Consider the following 21,247-nt stretch of genomic DNA (forward strand, 5'->3'; position numbering starts at 1 on the left):
AATTTGAAAGAGCAGTTATGTAGACTGTAGGATTGGGTATGGTTCTAAAGGCTGTAATAGGCCTTTAGTAGTATATAACAGTTGTGCATATAAATAATGCTAGCAATAGCAATTTTTCAAAATAAAAATCCCCAAACATTTAAGCCTATATAAGGGATCTCCACAAGTGGATGAGAACATAATTTTTCACCATCTCTATTAGAAGACCATCTCCATAAGCAGCTGCTTTTGTTTGTCCCCCTTGAGTGATTGCTTAAGATAGTTTTACTGTATCCAAGTAAACAGAGGCTGAAACACTCAGCCATTGGTAAGTGGAGCACTTTCAGTGTGAATGTTGGTGATTTCACATTCAGTTTCTGCAGGATCTCATCCTTCATTTAAAAATGTTTCTAGCCCTTATAGTTATGAATATAATCCTAAAGTATAAACCAATGAGATATCATCGTCCTAACTGTTGTCAGATTTAGTGCTTCTGCAATTGCTCATATTCCACAAAAGTAAAAGAATGAATGAGAATAGCAGAGTCTTGACTAATTAATGCAAGCCTGCATATCATGACAGTATTATTGGGAAATGTGTTCTTCATACATAACTCCCACTGACATCAGTGGGAGTTGTGTATGGGACACATCTCGCCATCCTACATCTAGACCTCAGTCCTTTAGAAAATTTATATATATGCTTAATTTCATGCAAGGATTTCTTTTTCACTGAACATTTTATTTGTATTTTATAAATTACCATATATACTCGACCATAAACTGGTTCATTTATAAGCTGATCCCCCCCCTCCCCCCCTAAGATGGATAAGTAAAAATGAGCTATTCATAAGCCAACCCTATAATTCGGGGTCAGCAAATTTTGGCTCCTGGGCCATCGGGATAAGCCACTGGTGGGCTGAGATGGTTTGTGTACCTTGAGCGGCGGCAGGCACGGATGTAAACCTCAGGAAAGTGTCCCGGTGCCCCAATTGCTTACCCAGATGAGCTGGAACAGCAATTGGTGGGGAATTTTTATTTTTAGGGGGAGAAGCTGGGGTTCAGGGGTATAACCCCTGTGACCACCCCCCACATGACCTCATCTTTAGCCTGGGACCCCCATACTCTCCCCATCCCATCCCTTCCCACTTTATCTGGGGAGGGCCAGGGGAGGATGTCTCTGGCCTGGCCGGAGCTGTTCCGGCAGGCTGGGCAGCATGGCTGCAGCCTGCCCCAGTGGGCCAGACCCAGTGGCATGGCCACAGCATGTTCCAGCAGGCTGGGCCGGGTGGCACGGCTGCAGTGTGCTCCAGTGGGCCGGGTGGCGCGGCCACAGCCTGCTCTGGGGGGTGGTGCCGAGCAGCACGGCTGCAGCCTGCCAGCCCCAGGGCTGCAGCTGCTTCAGAGGCTGGGGGGAGAGCAGTGTGGCCAGAAGCAGAGAGATTCTGGCCCCGCCTCTTATCTTCTGGCTCTGCTGGCTGTGGTGCCTCTCCTTGCTCCCTCTGTTGGGGGGAGGGGCTGTGTCCCACCTCTCCCTCTCTATACCTGTTCATGGTGCTTCCCTTTTTACTAAAAAAAAAAAAAAAATTCGGCTTATGAACGAGTATATACTGTAAGTTATATTGTAGGAACACTGGTGAGAATGCAATACTGTGTGTGTCAGTGGGGAGCATTCACTTAATGAAGTGTCTGAAGATTGGGCAACAATGGAAATCTATATATTGGTTGGGAGACCTTAAAGTCCCAGGGAGATGTAGGAAGTGGTGGTGTTGATTAAGTTGACAGCAGTCTTCCCCTAAATGTAATACTAGACCATTGTCCCAACATGTCAAGAGGGTGAAGAATGCAGCTCTGCATTTTGGAGGTGGTGTCTTCAGAATGAGATGTGAAATAAGTCCTGATCAGTTGTACTTGTTGGAGATGCTAAGGCATATTAAGCAACAGTATAGTTGCCAGCCACAGCAGGGCTGTGTTATTGCCCCAACCCTTTTTTCCATCTATTGCCATAATCTTGATTCTTCTTTGTAATTGCCTTTCTTCTGGAATTGGGATTGACTGTCGCATGGATGACCAGCTCTTCAATCTGTGACGTCTTCATTCTACAACTAAAGTCACCAGGACTGTTGTTACTGACCTCCAGTATGCTGATGACTGTGCTGTCCTCACACACATTGAGGCTGACTTGCAGTCCACCCTATATTTCTTCTCAGATGCCTATCATAGCTTGAGACTTTCCCTCAACATTAGGAAGAGTAAGGTACTCCTCCATCTTGCCCCAGAACAAGCTGCCCTGTTCTCCCACAAATTGTCTTTGGTAGTGAACCCCTGGAAAATGTTGAGCATTTCCCTTACGTTGGTAGCCACCTCTTCCAGACAACCAATCTTGATGTGGAGATTGAACATGGGATCCGTTGTGCCAGCGTATCCTTTGGAAAGTTGCTCTGTTGTGTCTTCACTGACAGATCTGTGGATGGAATCTAAGATCCTGGTCTACAATGCAATAGTCATCCCCACTCTTCTTTAGGGAGCGAGACATGGGTGACATACCAAAGCCATATTAAGCATCTGGAGTGGTACCAACAGCGCTGCTTTAGGTAGATTCTCTGTATCGTATAGGAAAACCATTGTACCAATACCAGAATTCTCTCTGCAGCTAACATCACCAGTGTGGAGGCAAAGATTATGAAACATCTGCTTTGCTGGGCTGGTCATTGTGTATGGATGGCTGATACTCATTTTCCAAAGCAATTCCTCTTTTCTCACTTAGTCATGGTAAGAGGACCTGTGGAGGACAGAGGAAATGCTACAAAGAGACCCTGAAAGTATATATTGAGAAGGGAGGCATTGACCCCACTAATTAGGGAGAGCTGTAGTGGTGTTGTATCATACCTCAAATCTCATCCTATTTTGAAGAAAATTGCCTTGCTCAAGAGGCTGAGAAACAGCAGAGGAAGAAGGAAAGGGTATGGCATCCAGGCCAGCAGTTGTGTTCTTTCCAAGCAAGCACTTGCCAGATATGTGGGAAAAACCTGTGAAGCACGAATTGGACTCCTCAGCCATCTTAAGTCTCATTAATGACTTTTCCCCATGGCAGACATCATCCTAGTATTGAGGGATAGCCCACAAACAAAGAGGTGTTAGCCCTGGTGTCCTGGCCAGATACAAGAAAGATGATCTCGTGCCTGTGGAACTGTTTTAGGACATGTTTGGGTCATGAGATTTGGGTACTATCATGGCTATGCCATAGATTTCCTGTGATCTTGAGCAAGACGTTTAATCTCTTTGTGCCTATCTGATTTTACATTTTGTGAAGATGTATTCATTAATGTTTGTGAGGTGCTCGGATACTATGGTGATAAATGCTGTAGAAAAGCCTATATGTAAATAAAATACTTGGGTCCAATTTGGGAAACTTCATTCATCCTACTAAACTTTCCCCTGAAGTCTCACTTGCTTTCTTGCATCTTTTAGTGCAAGATGTGGCTGCATCTCAGTGCTAGGGTGGGGGGGAGAACTGTTGTTTTTTGTGAGGCACTTGGGAATCCTCTGGGATAGAAGGTTCTGTAGGCTCTAACCGTGAAATAAAACAGCTTTTGCACAGCTTGTTTCTTGAGATTTGGGTAGCTTGTTAAAAAATATTGAATTCAAAAGCAAAATGCAACAGCTTTAACCCAAATTAAGTCAGTTATTTAAGTGTTTGTTTTCAAGCTTATAACTTGAGTAGACATAAATTATTATATTCTTTCCTACCCGATCAGTAACTTATGATGGAAGTAAATGTTTATATTTTAAAATATCTGTCCCCCATGGGCCAAGAAGAGATTGCTAAAACAATGGATATCACTTTTATGAACAATTCATGTTTAGTCAAATTTTGTCATGTGGGTTGAACTAATTGTCGTTCAGTTATACTGTGTGCTGTCATTGGGTTTTACAAAATTTATAAATAAAACACTTCTAAGATAATTTCTTTGGTAACATGGCATGTATGGGATACATGGTAGTGTGGTATCGAGGTTTGATCAGCACTTATTTGCAATGACTTGCAGAAATGTGGCCATCCTAAAATTATGTCAATAAAACTTCTAAACCATGCCACATTATCATGTATTCTTCATATGTGTCTGTTTTATAATTACTTAACTCTTCATTCTTTATGCTCTGATATAATGCTGTGATTTATAATCTTTATATCCTGTTTTTATATTACCGTATATACTCGTTCATTAGCCCGTTCGTTTATAAGCCAACTCCCCCAAGATGGTTACATAAAAATAGCAAAAACTGTGTGACCCTTTCATAAGCCGACCCTATATTTCAGGGGTTGGCAGACTTTGGCTCCCGGCCCATCAGGGTAAGCTGCTGGCAGATCGGGCTGTTTTGTTTTCTTGGAGCATCTGCAAGCACGGAATCCCTCAGCTCCCAGTGTCTGTGGTTTGCCGTTCGCAGCCAATGGGAGCTGTGGGAAATGGCGCACCACTTCCCACAGCTCCCATTGGTTGGGAATTGCGAACCACGGTTACAGGGAGCTGAGGGGCTCCATGTTTGCAGATGCTCCAGGTAAACAAAAGAAAATGTATTAATATTCAATTCAATGATTCCATAGAGTTTAAAATCATCAAATTTTGGTGTAGACCCATTTATAAGCCGACCCCTGCTTTTGATGCGTCATTTTTTTTACCAAAAATATTTGGCTTATGAACGAGTATATATACGGTATTTGTTTTATGATTGGCTGGATGTTTTACTATTCTGCTTGTAGTTGGATTTGCATAAAACCTTTTAAAAAGTATATAAATTCACTAATACTTTCTATTAACTGTTTTTGAGGCTACTGTTAAAATGTCCTAAACATATCATAGAAGGTAGAGCTGGCTTTGTGATAGATAAATTACAAAAGTGTGCATATTTGCAAACTGTAGGAATATTGGAACATCACCCTGTTGGTTAGTATTACTTAAAACAATAGAAATCAAGTTCTGAATTTGTTAGAATAGTGGCAGGCTAAGCTGGTGTTACTAGTTTAGTGTGGAATCTATATTATAAAAATCAGCTTTTAATGCCACTAACCATGCTTTCTTCATGAACAACCAACAAACTTTCTCTTGTCTTTGGAGGAATCGGAACCACGGTAGATGAAAAGCTGCAATGTGAATTTCTCTAAATAGAAAATAAGTTTTTAAGTTAGGAAACATGATTGCAGAGAATTTTCACTTAATGTCTCCTGCAGCAGGTTTTCAGGCAGTTCCGTAGATCCCTAAAATCTCCATTTCACCAATTCTCAAAAATTTGTTCGGCTGTGTAACAATACCCCTCGCCCTTTTTTTTTCTTCAGTTTTGTTCACATGGAATTGGATAGGGGACTTCAAAATTTAAATGTCTTTTTATGAAGGATGTTATAAAAAGGAGTTGTGTCCTCAAAAGCTTCATATATTTAAAAATAAAAGCAAAATAAATTCTTAATGTCACATATGCTAGCTGCAAAATTTCTTCCTCATTAGTGCTAAATTTAGTTTTCTAGATCAGCTAGCTGTGTTCAAAGTACTACAAGAAATCCCAATGATAATGCTTCCTGTTTAGAGGCTCTCAGACTCATTAATACTAATTGGGAGTCCTTACCATCTGATAGCTGTTCAGTAGCCTCTGTGATGTGAGGTCTAGTGAACAGCATCCACATTACAAAACTATTATCTTGAAATTATTATCAACAATCTTTGCCGACATGCCAAGGAATCACTATATCTCCAATCTAAACTACCAGTTTATCCCCAGAGATGCTCTATTCCAGAACAGGCTTGAGGCATGCTATGACAAGGCAACGTGAAGAAGCTTGCATTGCCATTGCATGTATCATACTTTGAGGATTTTAGGTACTGGGGTTTTTCGTCAATATGCACAGTAAGTTCACAGAACAATTGGAGAACTCTCTGCTTTACAATAAAGCTGCTACTACCAGGGCCAGCTCCAGGCACCAGCGAAGGAAGCAGGTGCTTGGGGCGGCATGTCTGGGTCTTCGGCAATTCGGTGGCGGGTCCAACAGTCTCTCTCTGAGCGAAGGACCCACCACTGAATTGCCACAGAAGAATGAAGCGGTGCGGTTGAGCTGCTGCCGAAGTGCCGCTGATCGGGGCTTTTTTTTTTTTTTTTCTTTTTTTCCCCCTGCTTCCGCTTCACCGCTTGGGATGGCAAAAAAACTGGAGCCGGCCCTGGCTACTATATCTTGTCTCTCAAATCCTGTGTTTCCTATTTAGAAACTTTTATAATCTACATTTCAGTATATTTTATACTTTCCTTGTATCAACACAATGCTGAAGAGAGAAATACGTATGTTTCATATGTTCAGAGGCTTTCCAGTTCCACCCGCTCTTTGCTCATGATGTGTTCCCTTGTACTTGGAGTTTCCAGTTAACCTTTTGGGTTAAAAATTGGAAAAACTCCCTCTGTGGAAGAGAGAATTTCAAATAGAATGTAACATTAGGAGCTAAAAAATGTAGGTACAATTTAACACTGCATCTGCCCTCAGATTGTCCTGTTCTGTGTCTTATACCGTAAATTCCTTGTGTTAGGGTCTGTCTTGTACAGTACCAAGCACGTTGTTGGTGCCCTTTTAGCAATAGCTTCTATGTCATGTCTGTCTCTACCCAAAAGAAGAAATTTTGACCAAGATATAAATTCTAGTGCTGAATTTTAAGGTTTGTAACAAATAATTGTAGAGATTTTTTTAGATGTATGCCAGAGAATCTGTATGATTGACTATAGAAAGAATGTTTTTTTAAAATCAGTAATCTAAATAAATTTGATAATCCATTGACATTTGTACTTAATCCATCTATTTTTAACTTTGCATATAGTAATGCTACCTGAAAATAATTGCTATGAATTATTACCATACAGAACTCAGTTGTTAGTGGTAACCAGAGGAGAAGTGATGTAAAAATGTGGTTCAGTGAATTTTGTATTAAAATACTTGCTCTAAACTGCAACAGAGAGAGTATGGTAGCTAATAAGTGAACTTATAAGTGATGTAACTTTTTTGCTTTATACAGGCATAAAACACCAATTTTACTCTAATTACAGAGCAGTATTAATGGTTAAAATCATTTTTCTGTGTGAAATAGAACTACAGGGATTAAAGATATACACAAAATTGCTGTGGCTTCTTACTGATATTTTTTAAATCTTACAGTTATAAGTAGTGAACAATTGATATTACTGCTCTTTTTGTAAGAAAAAGCTCAGTTGGGTTCCTGGGTGATGGTTAATTGTAAATGTGGGTTTCTAAACTTTCAGTAAGCGCCTTTCTTTTTTTTTGTGTTAAGGTTTAAAACTTCTCTATCCTTAAACTTCATGCCTTTGTTTAAAAAAATTATCAAAATCAAACCATAGTGAGCTTTTTCTTACAATGCAACTTACTGGGATCCTCAAACAGATGTTCTTCCTCTTTGTTAGTTGCGTTTTTTCTAGCAGTGGATTTTAGTTAATCTAATGAAATTATTTGTTTTCTTGAAAATCAATAGCAGCTGAAGTACACTAGTGTTATAAGTAACTGATTTTATTTTTTGTGTGGCGTTCAGAATATTTTTCGTAGTGTACCTAGACAAATCTACCTACAAATAATTCATTAAAGTAGTAACTATGAAATTTTCACTGCTGCTTAATTTTGTGTTTGTAGAGCCAGAATGAAGACTGGGGAGGTTTGTCTGAGGATATCTTATGATTAAGAGCAGTCTAAGGCTTTAGCCCTTTTGACCCCCCTCTAAATTGGTAACTACCAGATTTACCATTTTGGTGGCATGGATTAAATGGGTGCTATGCAGATACTGTTGCACGTATAATGAAGTCCTTGCCTGTTGAGTAAAGGATATACGCAGAAATTATGGGTGATGGGTTTAACCTTCTGCAACATTTGCATGATGGTATTTGGAGAGTGCTGTGGGGGTTTTGTTTTATTTTCATTTTTATACTAACAGCATCAATTTGAAGTGTGATTTTTTTTTTATGAGCTTTGTTTTGGTGTTGGTAATTAAATGGGTTAATGGAGTTTAGACAATTGGTATACCAAAACTAATTTACTAAACAGAAGTTTGGCTTTACTTGTAAGCAACCCACTTAAACATATGTTTACTGGAAAATGTGCTGTTACCTCTAGTAGGCAAATGACATGGGGCCCTATATAGAATGAGTGCTACTGCAATTGACTATATATCTAATACTGGGTGATGCTGCATGAGAGAATAAACTTATTTGCATATATAGTGCATTGCAACATATTTTTGTGCAGGCCCCTAAGAGAGGAATGCATTGTGGCAGTGTTACAAAGAAAAGGTAAGACTGTCTTCAAAAAGCGCGCACACAAAAAGTCACTTTGAAGACCTATTAGTCAAGGTCTTACTGTGTAAATCAGTTATTACATAAATGTAGTTAAATATACCAGCTTTTATTGTGTACAAGTGCAATGGAATGCTTTATTTCAAGTGTAGTTTCAGATGCATAAAGATTAAGACTTAATTCATTAGACCAGCTGAATGTAAATGTACACAAATTTTGCAAGTAATAAAAGGAAATTTCATCTTTAAGAGAGTACGTTTTGCAAAGAATGAGTTCGGATGCTTGCTTGCCTTTTATGATTAGTCGTAATTCTGGTTTATATATATGATACATAATTTTAATAGTTAAACTTCCTTTGTTGTCTTTTTTTGCCTTTTAAATAAAATTTTGCTTGCTGGTCATTTGACTCCTGTGTTGGCATCCAAGAGTACTGATAAAGTTTGGACCTCAAATGGGCTGGATTGCACTACAAAATGTTATCTTACATGAACATGATTGCCAGCAATTATGGTTTACGTGATGCTGAATGCAGTTTAATGGTCAGGGTAGACAAGGACAAAATGTTCAGGTTCATGTCAGCTGACTGCAATGCTATTAGTTTGTTCTGGTCTACAGTGACCACTAAACTGCATTCCAAATCATGTCAGTTAAACACAATTGTTGGCATTTGTGTTTAAACAGTAAAAATTTTCTGGACCTCAGATTATTACTTACCTAGATTTAACATTATTAATTCCCTTCCTCCAAATTCCAACTGAAAGTAGTCTTTCCACTTTTTTGGAAGTGTGAAGGAGTTCAGTGTTGTAAAGTGTGTGGGAAGAGGGAAGGGTACTTGATAAATTTGTGTAGGATGAAGACTTAAGGCACATAAAAACAAAAACTTGGATTAATTCAATAAAATAATTGATAGGCTGTCATAAATATAAAGGGAAGGGTAACAGCCTTCCTGTATGCAGTACTATAAAATCCCTCCTGACCTGAGGCACAAAATCCTTTTACCTGTAAAGAAGCTCAGGTAACCTAACTGGCACCTGACCAATAAAGGGACAGATACTTTCAGATCTGCGAGGGGAGGGAAGCTTTGTTTTGTCTGTTCTGTGTGCTTGCAGGACACAGATCAAGAAAGCAAGCAATCCAACTCCATTAGGATTAGTAAATACTACCAAGGGAATGCATTAGCTTACGTTTATTTTGGCTTGTGATTTTTCTCTGTACTTGAGAGGCAGGTGTATTCCTGGTTTTCTTTTGGTAACTTTAAAGTTTCGCCAGAGGGAAATCCTCTGTGTTTTGAATCTGACTGCCCTCTGAGATTATCTTCCATTCTAGTTTTACAGAGGTGCTTCTTTTAACTATTTTCTTTCTAATAAAGTTTTTTTTTTTTTTTAGTGGTCTAAAAAAACCCAAAGTTGGTTTGTGCTCATCTTGTTTATTCTCAGGCCTCCCCAGGAAAGGAGATTGTAGGGCTTGGGGGAATATTAAGGGGTAGTAGGAACTCCAGTGGTCCTTTCCCTGAGTTTTGTCTAATCACTTGGTAGTGGCAGCGTTACCTAATCCAAGGTACAAGGGAGAATTTGTGCTTTGGAGTTTTTAACCTAAGCTGGTAGAAATAAACTTAGGGGGTCTTTCATGTGGGTCCCCATGGCTGTACCTTAGAGTTCAGAGTGGGGAGGGAACCCTGACAGGCTGGTTTAAGGGAAATAGAGAATAAACATTCATAGCAATGCATTTGTTTGCTGGGAATATTTTTGAAACTTAGTTGGGTAGAGTTCCATCTGAAAGCCTTACAGCACTTTTTTTCATGCAGTTAATTGCCATATGGGATTGGAGCCTTTATTAGAATTATTGGCACTTACTATATCTTATTAAAACAACCTCCAGTGTGGCCTTTATATAGTCCTGCACATCATAGGAGAGTAGTTATTTATAATGATATAGAAGATACATATTAAATTTATATCTGAAGGACATTTATCTAGGACACGGATACTCGAGGGTTGTGTGACCACACTGCCTTTCCCGTATTATATTGCTCAATAGGAAATGGGTCTTGGCTAGATCCTGGGTATCTGGGATGGATGGGAATTCCTAGAAGTAGTTGGGGGCTGCAGTGTGGCAGGGACTGAATATTACTGACTTACAAATTTTGCATGTCCTAAAATACTGATATGTGACAAGAGAGTCACTTGTTTGTTTGAAATAAAACTTTAAGAAGTGAGTCTTGTAATACATTCACTGAGCACAACCAACAACCTTTGTAAGTATTGCTAGGAGAACTTGGTCCGCCAAACATCACTATCAGGTTTCTGTTTCTTTTTGTACTTTGTACTTTCCCATCTCTCTACTATAACAGAAGTCCTATATAAGGATGTGATCCTTATGGCTTGGCTTGTGTTAATTCTGTGATTGTAAAACTTCAGTGTTCCCTGATTTGTTATGTTTTCCTCAGATGGAAACTTACAAAAATGTTCTGTTCCAGTCTATAGTGGGCAGTTAGACTATGAGCTTTTGAGGAACCTATATAATCTGTTGTTCTGTTTGGCTACTTCATGCAGTGTTTCTAGGGTGTGATGCATATTCATACATGTGGTAACTGAGACACTGCATATTCTAAGTGTCAGTAAGTGGAATGTAATTTGTGTTCTTGAGGGGTGTGTGAGAGAGCATATTCTATATTATAGATGCAGGGTTTCTACTCTTTTTTTGTTTTTACTCAGTGTGTTACAGTAGTATGCATATGCCCCAGTCAGGGCCCCACTGTGCTAGGTCTGTGCAATCACATGTTAAGAGACAGTCTCTGCCATGAAGAACTTAGTCAAATTTAAGACGAGGCTACAGTTATAATGAATAGTAAGAAAACATAAGGGAAATAGTGGTAGAAAAAACGAGGAGTCCTTGTGGCACCTTAGACTAACAAATTTATTTGGCCATAAGCTTTCGTGGGCTAAAACCCACTTCATCAGATGCATGAAGTGAAAAATACAGTAAGCAGAATATATATTACAGCACATGAAAAGATGGGAGTTGCCTTACCAAGTAGGGGTCAATGGTAACAAGCCAGTTCAGTTAAGGTGGAAATGGCCTGTTCTCAACAATTGACAAGAAGGGGTGAATACCAAGGGAGTGGAAATTACTTTTTGTAGTGACCCATCCAGGTGATGTGCACTAGATGAATTTGAGTTTATATGTATGCAGTAAATATGTACACAAATCCCATTAGATGCATACAGCTCCCATTAGATGCAATAGAAGTTGTGCTTGCATATCTGAGGGTAGCATTTGCAAATGTTAGAGTAATGGTCATGACTTAATTATGATTGTGACAATTTCCACTGAGTGTGATTTTTACCTTAAGTGCATTGCTTAGTAATATTTCATAACAGTCACAATGGGGGTATCTATGATGACAAGGAATAAAATTTTTTGAAAGCTTTGTGTGATATATTGGATGTTTACTTCCCTAACTGTAAAGCTTGTGTAAATCCTTCAGAATACACCATTTATCAATTAACTGGCAGGTATGAGGTGTTGCATTCTAAAGGGATTCTCACTTTTGTTCCAACCAGATCAGGGAAGAGGTGGGAGTGGGTAAGGGGGAAGAAAGACACCCACCGAAGTCTGATTAAAGTGAATGAAGATTCAGCTGGTAGTTTTGCTTCCCCAGTTGAGAGTGGAGGAGGAGGAGAGGAGTCACTATTGTTGTCTCACGCTTTCCTTGGCTGGTGAAGTGAAGACTAGGGAGACGACAGTTTTACTTCACTGTGTGCCTGTGTAAAATTTTTATATTCTTGCAAAATTAATGCTTCAATTGCCTAACGATGGAACTGCAAAGAAAGTGAACAGTAGCAGCTTTGCATAGAGAAGTCTCTTATGAAATATTTCCTGGTGACTCAACCTCTATTTGTTAAATTGATCTAAGATCTGATGAATTCCTGTATAAGTGTCCCTTTAAACAAAATCTTACTGTTTTTGTTTTACATTTACATGGCCAGGATCTGTAAACCTGTTAATATTTCCTAAATAGTGTGTGAGTGGAATCATTAATTTTGCAATCTTATCTTCAAATACATTTTGTCTTGAAATCTCTTCCAACTGACAGTTGTTAATGAAGATTTCAATGTTAATTAAAATTTCTCCTTGTTTTCCCCAAAGATAGTTTGCTTCTTGGAGCAAAAACACTCCTGAAAAATGAACTACAGTTATTACCAATTCTATACTGACTACTGATTTGTTGCTCCAGGTTTGTATTTGTTTAGACTAGGAAAAGTGGTCCAGGTCAGCCTGAGATTAGTCAACTCATTTCCACTCACAGTTTAATGCATTTCTCTCTCCTACCTCTACACCCCTACCAGCAAAACAAAACCCAACCTTAAAAATCATCCTCTACGCTGCACAGAATGTTGATCCCAAAAATGGAGCAGTAAGAGACTCTCTATGAAGTCCGCTAAGGATTTCACTATTGTTTTGATTTTATGTAGAAGGTGTAGAAGATACTACAGAGGTAGTGTATTCATCATCATTTAGTGCATCCATACTTAGAGCTAATATCAACTTTTCCCTGATCTAGACACAATATTGCCTCAGTTTAGTAGTATGAACATCAATTAGCTAAATTGAGGCAAAAGTTGTTAACCTGTATATCTATGCTTGGGAAAAGATTAAAGTTAGGTTGGGGTTAGCTAGATATTTTAGCTAACATGAATCTCATCTGAACCACTTTCCTAATGTATACAAATCCGTAGTGACAGGCTGGGATTTTCAGAGGAGCCTTACTGGCTTAGGTTCTTTTGAAAATCCTTCTGTTAAGAGAGACTGACATTTGAAGTAGTACTCATGATGCGTGAATTTCCAAATAAATATTTGAGAAAGAGCAATTTGAAACCAAGCTCATGATGTCAGGCAAAATTTGAGTTAAATAACTAGTGATTTTCAGAGGTGGGTGGTTGATGTCACAACCAGGACAGTTGTGCTGTAACTGTACGAATACAAGTCTATTGTGAGTAGACCTAACTACTGGTTCCATGTGCTTCTAAGCTCAGGGGGTCTGGGTAGTCTACTAATTGTTTCTAGCTCTGGGTCTCTAGATTGCACTCCCAGACTCAGACCTTGGGACATGGGACTCCACAGTGCAGCCACCTAGACCCTGAAACCAATGTCTCAGACTTTCTGAGCCCCCAGTTGCTTAGTTCTACCTAGGCAGTGGCTGCTCAAGATTCTGGTTTAACACCTTCAGGGACAATGTGGCATGGAAGCAAGGAACATCAGTTTAGCCAAGGGATTTCTTAACCAAAGTTACTCTACTCGTAAAGTATTTGAGTTACAGGTCTTTTGAGAACAGGCCTGTGATACATCCTTCCTGGGCCTGATCTAGTTCCTTCTGAGAATCTGAAACTTGTCAGTGTTCAAGCTGAGCAGAGGCCTTCCTGCACATCTGGCTTACATGTGGTAATGGTCAAGTCTCCTGCTTCAGAGCAGCACCCCTTTTAAATGGCTCTTTAAATGTTTCTTCTTTTGCCATGTGGCCAAGCTGAGAAGCTGCAGATCTATCAGCCATGCTAGTGTCCATGTGTAGAAAATTCATAATTCCATATGTTATGGATTTACAGGATCTGCGCTGTTCCCTAACCTTTAGACAGTCCCAAGGGAGGATATGTTCAGTGTGCTAGACCCCCAAAGAACCACACTCTGCCACAAGGATAGGCCATATCGCCTTCGTGACTCCAAAACTGTGCTGCTGGGCTCCAGCATTCCTGTTTCTCTCACTGTGAGCTATGTCCAGCGAGTCCCACTGAAATAGATTCCTGTTCAGAGACTTTTACTCCCAATACATTTCAGCAGATATTTGCTTTTCAGAACAGAGTAGGGTTCTTCGATGATTGTTCATGTGTATTCCACAATAGGTCTGCGTGCTTGCCATGTGCACTGGTGCCGGAAGATTTTCCCCTAGCAGTCCCCGTAGTGGGGAGCGCCCTCTGCAATCTCTGGAGTGGCGCTTGCATTGCCCAGCATGGTATAAGTGGAGCTGCGCCCTCCCCCCACGCTCAGTTCCTTCTTGCCGCCAGTGAAGGTGCGTTAGAACTGCTCTGCTCCAGCGTTGCTGTAGCTCATCCCCAGAACTGTTCGTTCGTTTAGTACCTGTAGTTAGTTAGTTTTAGTTAATCAGTGAGCCTGGGCCACGGCATTCTTAGGAGAAACCCATATCAGTGAGAGGTGCAAGATTTGAAAATCGTTTAAGCCTCGAACCAAAAGAGAAAGTGACGTTAGGCTCCAAGCCATTCTGATGGAGTCAGCGCTGCCATGATCCTGGCACGCCGCTCCAAGCCGGTACCGTGCACCGCGGTGTTGGTATGCGGTGATCTGCTGCTCACCGTCCACGGGGCATGCCAAGAAGGCCAAGAAGACTTCCTCTTCGCAGCGGCACCGAGGGAAGTCTGGAACAGAGGCTAGGCCCATGTTGGACAGTCCTCGATCCTCACCAGGCCCTAGGCCTCCGACTCACATAGAGAGGAGTAGCCCGGCCCCTTCAGAACAGGCCTCTCAGATATCTGGATGCCGTCCATGCCTGAAGACCTTCAGGAGCCTGGGACGTCTTGTCCATGCCGGTACCCGGAGCGCCGCTGATGTTGGCCCCATGCTCCAGAGGCAAGCTTCCACTGGGATCTCCGCAGTCACCCCCGGCTTAGTATTGGTTTCGGTAAAGGGAACGTTCCTGATGCTGATCACCGCCCAGCGTCCGCTCGGGGCAGAGTCCACGTGGATCGCCCTTAACACCGACCAGACTCTTGGGCTGGGTTCCGTCCAAACGCGACTCGCGGCACTGATCCTCTTGAGAGAGCTGATATCGATGGGACTGCGGTGGACGTCGTCGTCAGCTCTCGTCCCAGAGAGGGTACCGCAGTCAGTCATGGCAGGGTCGTTGATGCCGTTCCTGCTTGGGCTCCTGCTCCAAGTTTCCGCCAAGACACTACAGCCCTGGGTGTCGATTGCCGTCGCCTTGCCGTTGAGGGTCCGCCTGTCGAGGCCGTTCGTGGATCAGCCGTTATCGTCGGTACCGGTCCTCCACGTCGAGATTGCGGTCCCGTGATTGTTGCAGATGCCGGCACTGCCATTCCTCCCAGTCAAGAGACAGCAGCGGATCCTACACCAGCGCGATCTCCATTTGTAGCCGTCCTTCGGGCCAGACTGGCCAACCCGGGCAGCCGGTGCCACAGCAGTTGCAGTGGCACCGAGCATCGTGGCTGGCCCAGTGGTACCAGTGAGCACTGGCCTCTGGCGCAGCCCCCAGTGGGAGCTCGCTTGGTGGCCAGAGCTTCGGAAGAACCGTCGGCCTCCCTCTCCAGACCCTCGACAAAGGAGTCGGTGGGATGCTTGTCCTTGGTACTGTGTCTGGAGTCCAACCAGGTGGTGGATCCTCTGGTGCCAGCAGACACCCAAAGCATCTCTTCGCCCCACCCGGAGGAGGCAATTGCAGCTCTGCCTACCTCCATCCCGCAGGAGGAGGGTCCACCAAGAGCTCTTAAAGAGGGTGGAAGCAAGCCTCCACCTCCAGGCAGAGGAGATGGAGGAGCCTTGGACTCCTTGTTCAACATGTTGTCCCCATTAGCACTGGGTAGGGTGGTCTTGCCGCTCCATAGATTGATAGATTCATAGACTCTAGGACTGGAAGGGACCTCGAGAGGTCATCGAGTCCAGTCCCCTGCCCTCATGGCAGGACCAAATACTGTCTAGACCATCCCTGATAGACATTTATCTAACCTACTCTTAATACTGCAGAATGGAGATTCCACAACCTCCCTAGGCAATTTATTCCAGTGTTTAACTACGCTGACAGTTAGGAACTTTTTCCTAATATCCAACCAAATCTCCTTGCTGCAGTTTAAGCTCATTGCTTCTTCTATCATTAGAGGCTAAGGTGAACAAGTTTCTCTCCTCCTGATAACACCCTTTTAGATACCTGAAAACTGCTATCATGTCCCCTCTGTCTTCTCTTTTCCAAACTAAACACACCCAGTTCTTTCAGCTTCCTTCATAGGTCATGTTGTCAAGACCTTTAATCATTCTTGTTGCCTCTCTCTGGACCCTCTCCAGTTTTTCCACATCTTTCTGAAATGCAGTGCCCAGAACTGGACACAGTACTCCAGTTGAGGCCTAACTAGTGCAGAGTAGAGCGGAAGAATGACTTCTCGTATCTTGTTTACAACACCACCTGTTAATGCATCCCAGAATCACGTTTGCTTTTTTTTTGCAACAGTATCACACTGTTGACTCATATTTAGCTTGTGGTCCACTATGACCCCTAGATCTTTCTGCCATACTCCTTCCTAGACAGTCTCTTCCCAGTCTGTATATGTGAAACTGATTGTTCCTTCCTAAGTGGAGCACTTTACATTTGTCTTTATTGAACTTCATCCAGTTTACCTCAGATCATTTCTCCAATTTGTCCAGATCATTTTGAATTTTGACCCTGTCCTCCAAACCAGTTGCAATCCTCCCAGTTTGGTATCATCCGCAAACTTAAGCGTACTTTCTATACCAATATCTAAGTCGTTGATGAAGATATTGAACAGAGCCGGTCCCAAAGCAGACCCGCTGTGGAACCCCCTTGTTATACCTTTCCAGCAGGATTGGGGACCATAATAAACTCCCTGAGTATGGTTATCCAGCCAGTTATGCACCCACCTTATAGTAGCCCCATCTAAATTGTATTTGCTTAGTTTATCGATAAGAATATCATGCAAGGGGTGGCTAAAATTTCAAATGCCATGTAGCAAATTTTACCCATATAATAAAAACCAACAGGATCTTATTCAGAAGGATACGGTAAAGGTGCCACATTTATTGTAAATATAATAATAAAGCAAAAGACAAAAGTAAACAATGTTTGACTCATTCCTATTACTACTTATTCCTTACACATACACGCATGCACACACACAATATATTCACACAATCGTTCATTCAAGTTCTGTATAGGTGTTATAGTTACCAGCCTAGAAGTTGCTCATGCCAAGTTACTGGCCAGTATCTTGGTCATGAAGATGGAGCCGAGTCTGTGTCAGATGCACCTGATGCTCCTGGAGGTTGGCAGCAGAACCAGAGACTCAAAGTCCTCATTCTTATAGGAATTAATTTCTGTCTTAGTCTATGGGAGCTGTTTCATCCTGCTATGGCTGACTCAATCAGCAGATGGCACATTCCTGGTGGCTTCACACTGTCCAACGTTTGTGTTTCTCATCCTTCCAGGGGATGAGGTGGATCCCAGTTTACCCTCCGGGGGTTGTCTGGTGGTCCACTTGATACATTCTTTGGCCGATGGATACTCCCTTTCTAGACTGGCACCTCCCTAACCATTCATGTACATCAAGCATTCATCAACATACATTCCGTATCTTAACCATATTTTAATTTACTGTCACCATCACTTTCGGAGTGTGTGTTAATTCCTATGAGACTCCTGGCCCTGTAATCACAGAGGGTGGGGGTCTGTTTGTTTACATTGTATCAATTACAGCTTAAGGTAGGGCCCGGCAACCTTTCAGAAGTGGTGTGCTGAGTCTTCACTTATTCACTCTGATTTAAGGTTTCGCGTGCCAATAATACATGTTAATGTTTTTAGAAGGTCTCTTTCTCTAAATCTATAATATATAACTACATTTTAATTTGATTTTAAATGAAGCATCTTAAACATTTTAAAAATGTTATTTACTTTACATACAACAATAATTTAGAGTGCCCCCAGACCAGTGGCCAGGACCTGGACAGTGTGAGTGCCACTGAAAATCAGCTTGTGTGCCGCCTTCGGCACCTGTGCCATAGGTTGCCTACCCCTGGCTTAAGGCTAGCATAGTGTTTACTTCAAGAACAAAATCAATTAACTTGTTTGTAAGTTTTACATAGTAATAGAGTATCTTTCACAGGACAGATGTAATCAAATGGTTTCTGCAGACACTAGCTTACAAGTTTTAACAGAAGAACTAAAAGATTTTTGTACTTGGTGAAACTGGGGGGTCACTGTCACTTGGGGGAATCACTGTTAGTACCTTCTTTAATATCCCTACACAAACACCGGCCTTGTTGGCCCCTATGTCAAAAAAGGCAGAATGTAAGTCCTTTTGTACCCACTAAAGGATGTGAGTACCTATATACCCACCCGACGCCCAACTCCCTGGTGGTCGAGTCGGTCAGCCACAGGGAACAACAAGGTCAGCCAGTTCCGACCCCAAAGAACAAAGATTCTCGGAGGCTGGACTCTTTCAGAAGAAAAATTTGAGCTTCCAGTTACAAGTGGCAAACCATCAGGCCCTCTTTGGTCAGTATGAATTTAATCTGTGGGGCGCCCTGCCTAAATTTGGGGTCTCCCTCCCGGAGCGCAATAAGGAGGAGTTCAGGGCTCTGGTAAAGGATGGGGCAACGGCAGCTTGGGCTTCCCTGCAGGCTGCCTTGGATGCTGCAGACACTGCTGCATGCTCAATGGCCTCTGCGGTGTCCATGAGATGGGCGTCATGGCTCCGGCTATCCGGGCTCTCCAGCGAGGTGCAATCTTCCATGCAGGATCTCCCGTTTGATGGGAAAGCTCTGTTCGCAGCGGAAACAGATACAAGGCTGCATAGCATGAAGGACTCCCACATGACGCTCCAGAACCTGTCTCTGTGTCCCAGCTCTGGCAGAACGTAAGTTCAAGCAGCATCAGACTTCGACCCTGGCTACCTCCTGAAGTATGAGGCTGCCCATGAGAAGCAATGGGACTGTAAGAGATGCCCTCACAGGCACTCTTGGCCTGCCCCCCAGCCTGGATCCTCCAAGGGCAAGCAGGTGGGGAAAAGGCGATTTTGATGGAACGCTTGGGGGCAACCTGCCAGTCCTCATCAGGGATCTAACCCCAATAAAGCTTCCCTTCTCCAACCGATTGTGTGCGTTCCTTCCAGAATGGTCTCTGCTCTCTTCAGACCGAAGGATCCTCATCACCATCTCCCGGGGTTACACCCTCCAGTTTACCTCCTCTCCGCCCAATCACCCTCCACCTCCGTCCCTTCTGGGGGACCCCTTGCATGAAGCTCTGCTGAAGCAGGAGGTGGGGTGGCTCGTAGGACTAGGAGCAATAGAGGCAGTACCCGAGGAGTTCATGGGCATGGGGTACTACTCCCATTATTTCCTTCTCGAAGGCCACAGGGGGTCTCAGGCCCATACTGAACCTACGGGGTCTGAACCAGCACGGGGTGAAGCTGAAGTTCCACATAGTCTCCATGGTCTCCATCCTCTCCTTCCTGGAATCCAGGGACTGGTAGCTGCCCTCGATCTACAGGACGCATACTTCCACATCCACATATTTGAGGGTCACAAGCACTTCCTCCGTTTTTTGTGGTGGGTCAGAATCATTACCAATTTACGGACCTACCATTTGAACTGTCCACTGCCCCCAGAGTGTCTACAAAATGCATGTCAGTGGTAGCAGCCTACCTCAGATGGCAGCGGGTACAGATATTTCCCTATCTGGACAATTGGCTTGTCAAGGGCACCTCGCGGTGGCAGGTAAGGGATCACGTGGCACTTTTCCTGTCCACATGCACCACCTTGGGCCTACTGGTAAGCAACACCAAGTCCACGTTAGTCCCAGTCCAATGCATAGAGTTTATCAGGGTGCTCCTGGATGCAGTGGGCAGGGCCTCCCTCCCACCAGACAGGTTCGAGACTCTGAAAGGTCTCATCGGCTCGGTCACAAGGGTCCTGGTGACAACAGTCAGGGTTTGTCTGCAGCTCTTGGGTCATATGTCAGTGTGCATGTACGTGGTTCGTCACGCCAGACTCAGGATGAGGCCTCTCCAACTCTGGTTGGCCTTGAATTTCTCCCAGGCTACGGACACTGTGATTACCTCCCTGCAATAGTGGTCCACCCCGAACAACATGCTCCAAGGGGTCCCATTTAGAAACAGGGCCCCGTCGCTAGAGCTGGTATCCGATACATCGGACTTGGGTTGGGGGGCCCATGTGGGAAGCTTTCAGACCCAAGGCCTGTGGTCGGCTCAGGACCTGACCCTACACACAAGTGTCAAGGAGCTCAGAGCGGGTGCAGCTGGTGTGTGTGACCTTCTGCTCGTACCTGGAGGGCAAGGTAGTCAGGGTCCTCACGGACAATACGGACTCAGTGTTCTATAACCACAGGTAAGGCGGGGCCCGCTTCTCTGCATTGAAGCCCTCAGGCTGTGGGACTTCTGTATAGCCCACGACATTCACCTGAAGGCCTTCCACTTACCAGGCGCCTGCAACAAGAGGGTGGATTGCTTAAGCAGGCACTTCTCTTCGCAACAGATGTGGTCCCTCCACCTGGAAGTGGCCCACCAGCTCTGGATGGCAGACCAGGGTGTCTCCCTGGTGACTGCCCCAATCCAGCTTATCCTTGATTACCTCCTCCACCTGAGGGCCCAGGGCCTGGCGCCCTTGTCCATCAAGGTGCACCTGGCGGCCATATCGGTCTTCCATCTGCCGGTGCAAGGACACAGTATTTTCTCATGTTATGACTGGCCAGTTTTCCTGTATTCTAGACTCCTGGTTCCACAGTGGGACCTAAACTTGGTGTTGGGTCATCTCACTGGGCCACCGCTTGAACCACTGGCCACAGGCTCCTCATCTCACCTCTCGTGGAAGGTGGCCTTTCTAGGCGCTATCATGTCAGCCAGGCGTGTCTCAGAGCTCAGGGCCCTGACCTCCGAACAGTCGTACGTGTCCTTTCATAAGGACAAGGTCCAGTCTGCCCACACCCCACATTCCTCCTAAAAGTGGTTTCTGCCTACCACGCAAGTCAGGACATTTTTCTACCGGTTTTCTTCCCCAAGCCTCACACATCCAGTGAGGAACATCACCTCCACATGCTCCACATGTGGCGGGCTCTGGCTTTCTACCTTGAGCGGACTAAGCCGTTCAGAGTCCTCACAATTGTGTGTCGCCTC

At 43.4% G+C, this 21,247-nt stretch overlaps 1 protein-coding gene across 4 annotated transcripts in view; it reads left to right on the plus strand.

Annotated features, from left to right (window-relative positions):
* Positions 1-21,247, plus strand: part of AP1S2 (adaptor related protein complex 1 subunit sigma 2) — a 45,014-nt gene that overhangs the window by 12,642 nt on the left and 11,125 nt on the right. Inside the window, exons 5-6 of one of the 4 annotated variants that reach the window (XR_012654787.1) lie at positions 7,651-7,742; positions 8,260-8,303. The exons of 2 other annotated variants lie outside the window; for them this stretch is intronic. Coding sequence is in view for 1 of the 2 variants with exons in the window: in XM_032775300.2 (XP_032631191.1) it covers positions 7,651-7,695 (45 nt within the window). In the remaining variant the exon portion in view is untranslated. The remainder of the gene's footprint in view (positions 1-7,650; positions 7,743-8,259; positions 8,304-21,247) is intronic. One more of the 4 variants, XM_032775300.2, reaches the window with a different exon arrangement.

This window comes from Chelonoidis abingdonii, chromosome 1 (assembly GCF_003597395.2).
Source record: "Chelonoidis abingdonii isolate Lonesome George chromosome 1, CheloAbing_2.0, whole genome shotgun sequence".
Lineage (NCBI taxonomy): Eukaryota > Metazoa > Chordata > Testudines > Testudinidae > Chelonoidis > Chelonoidis abingdonii.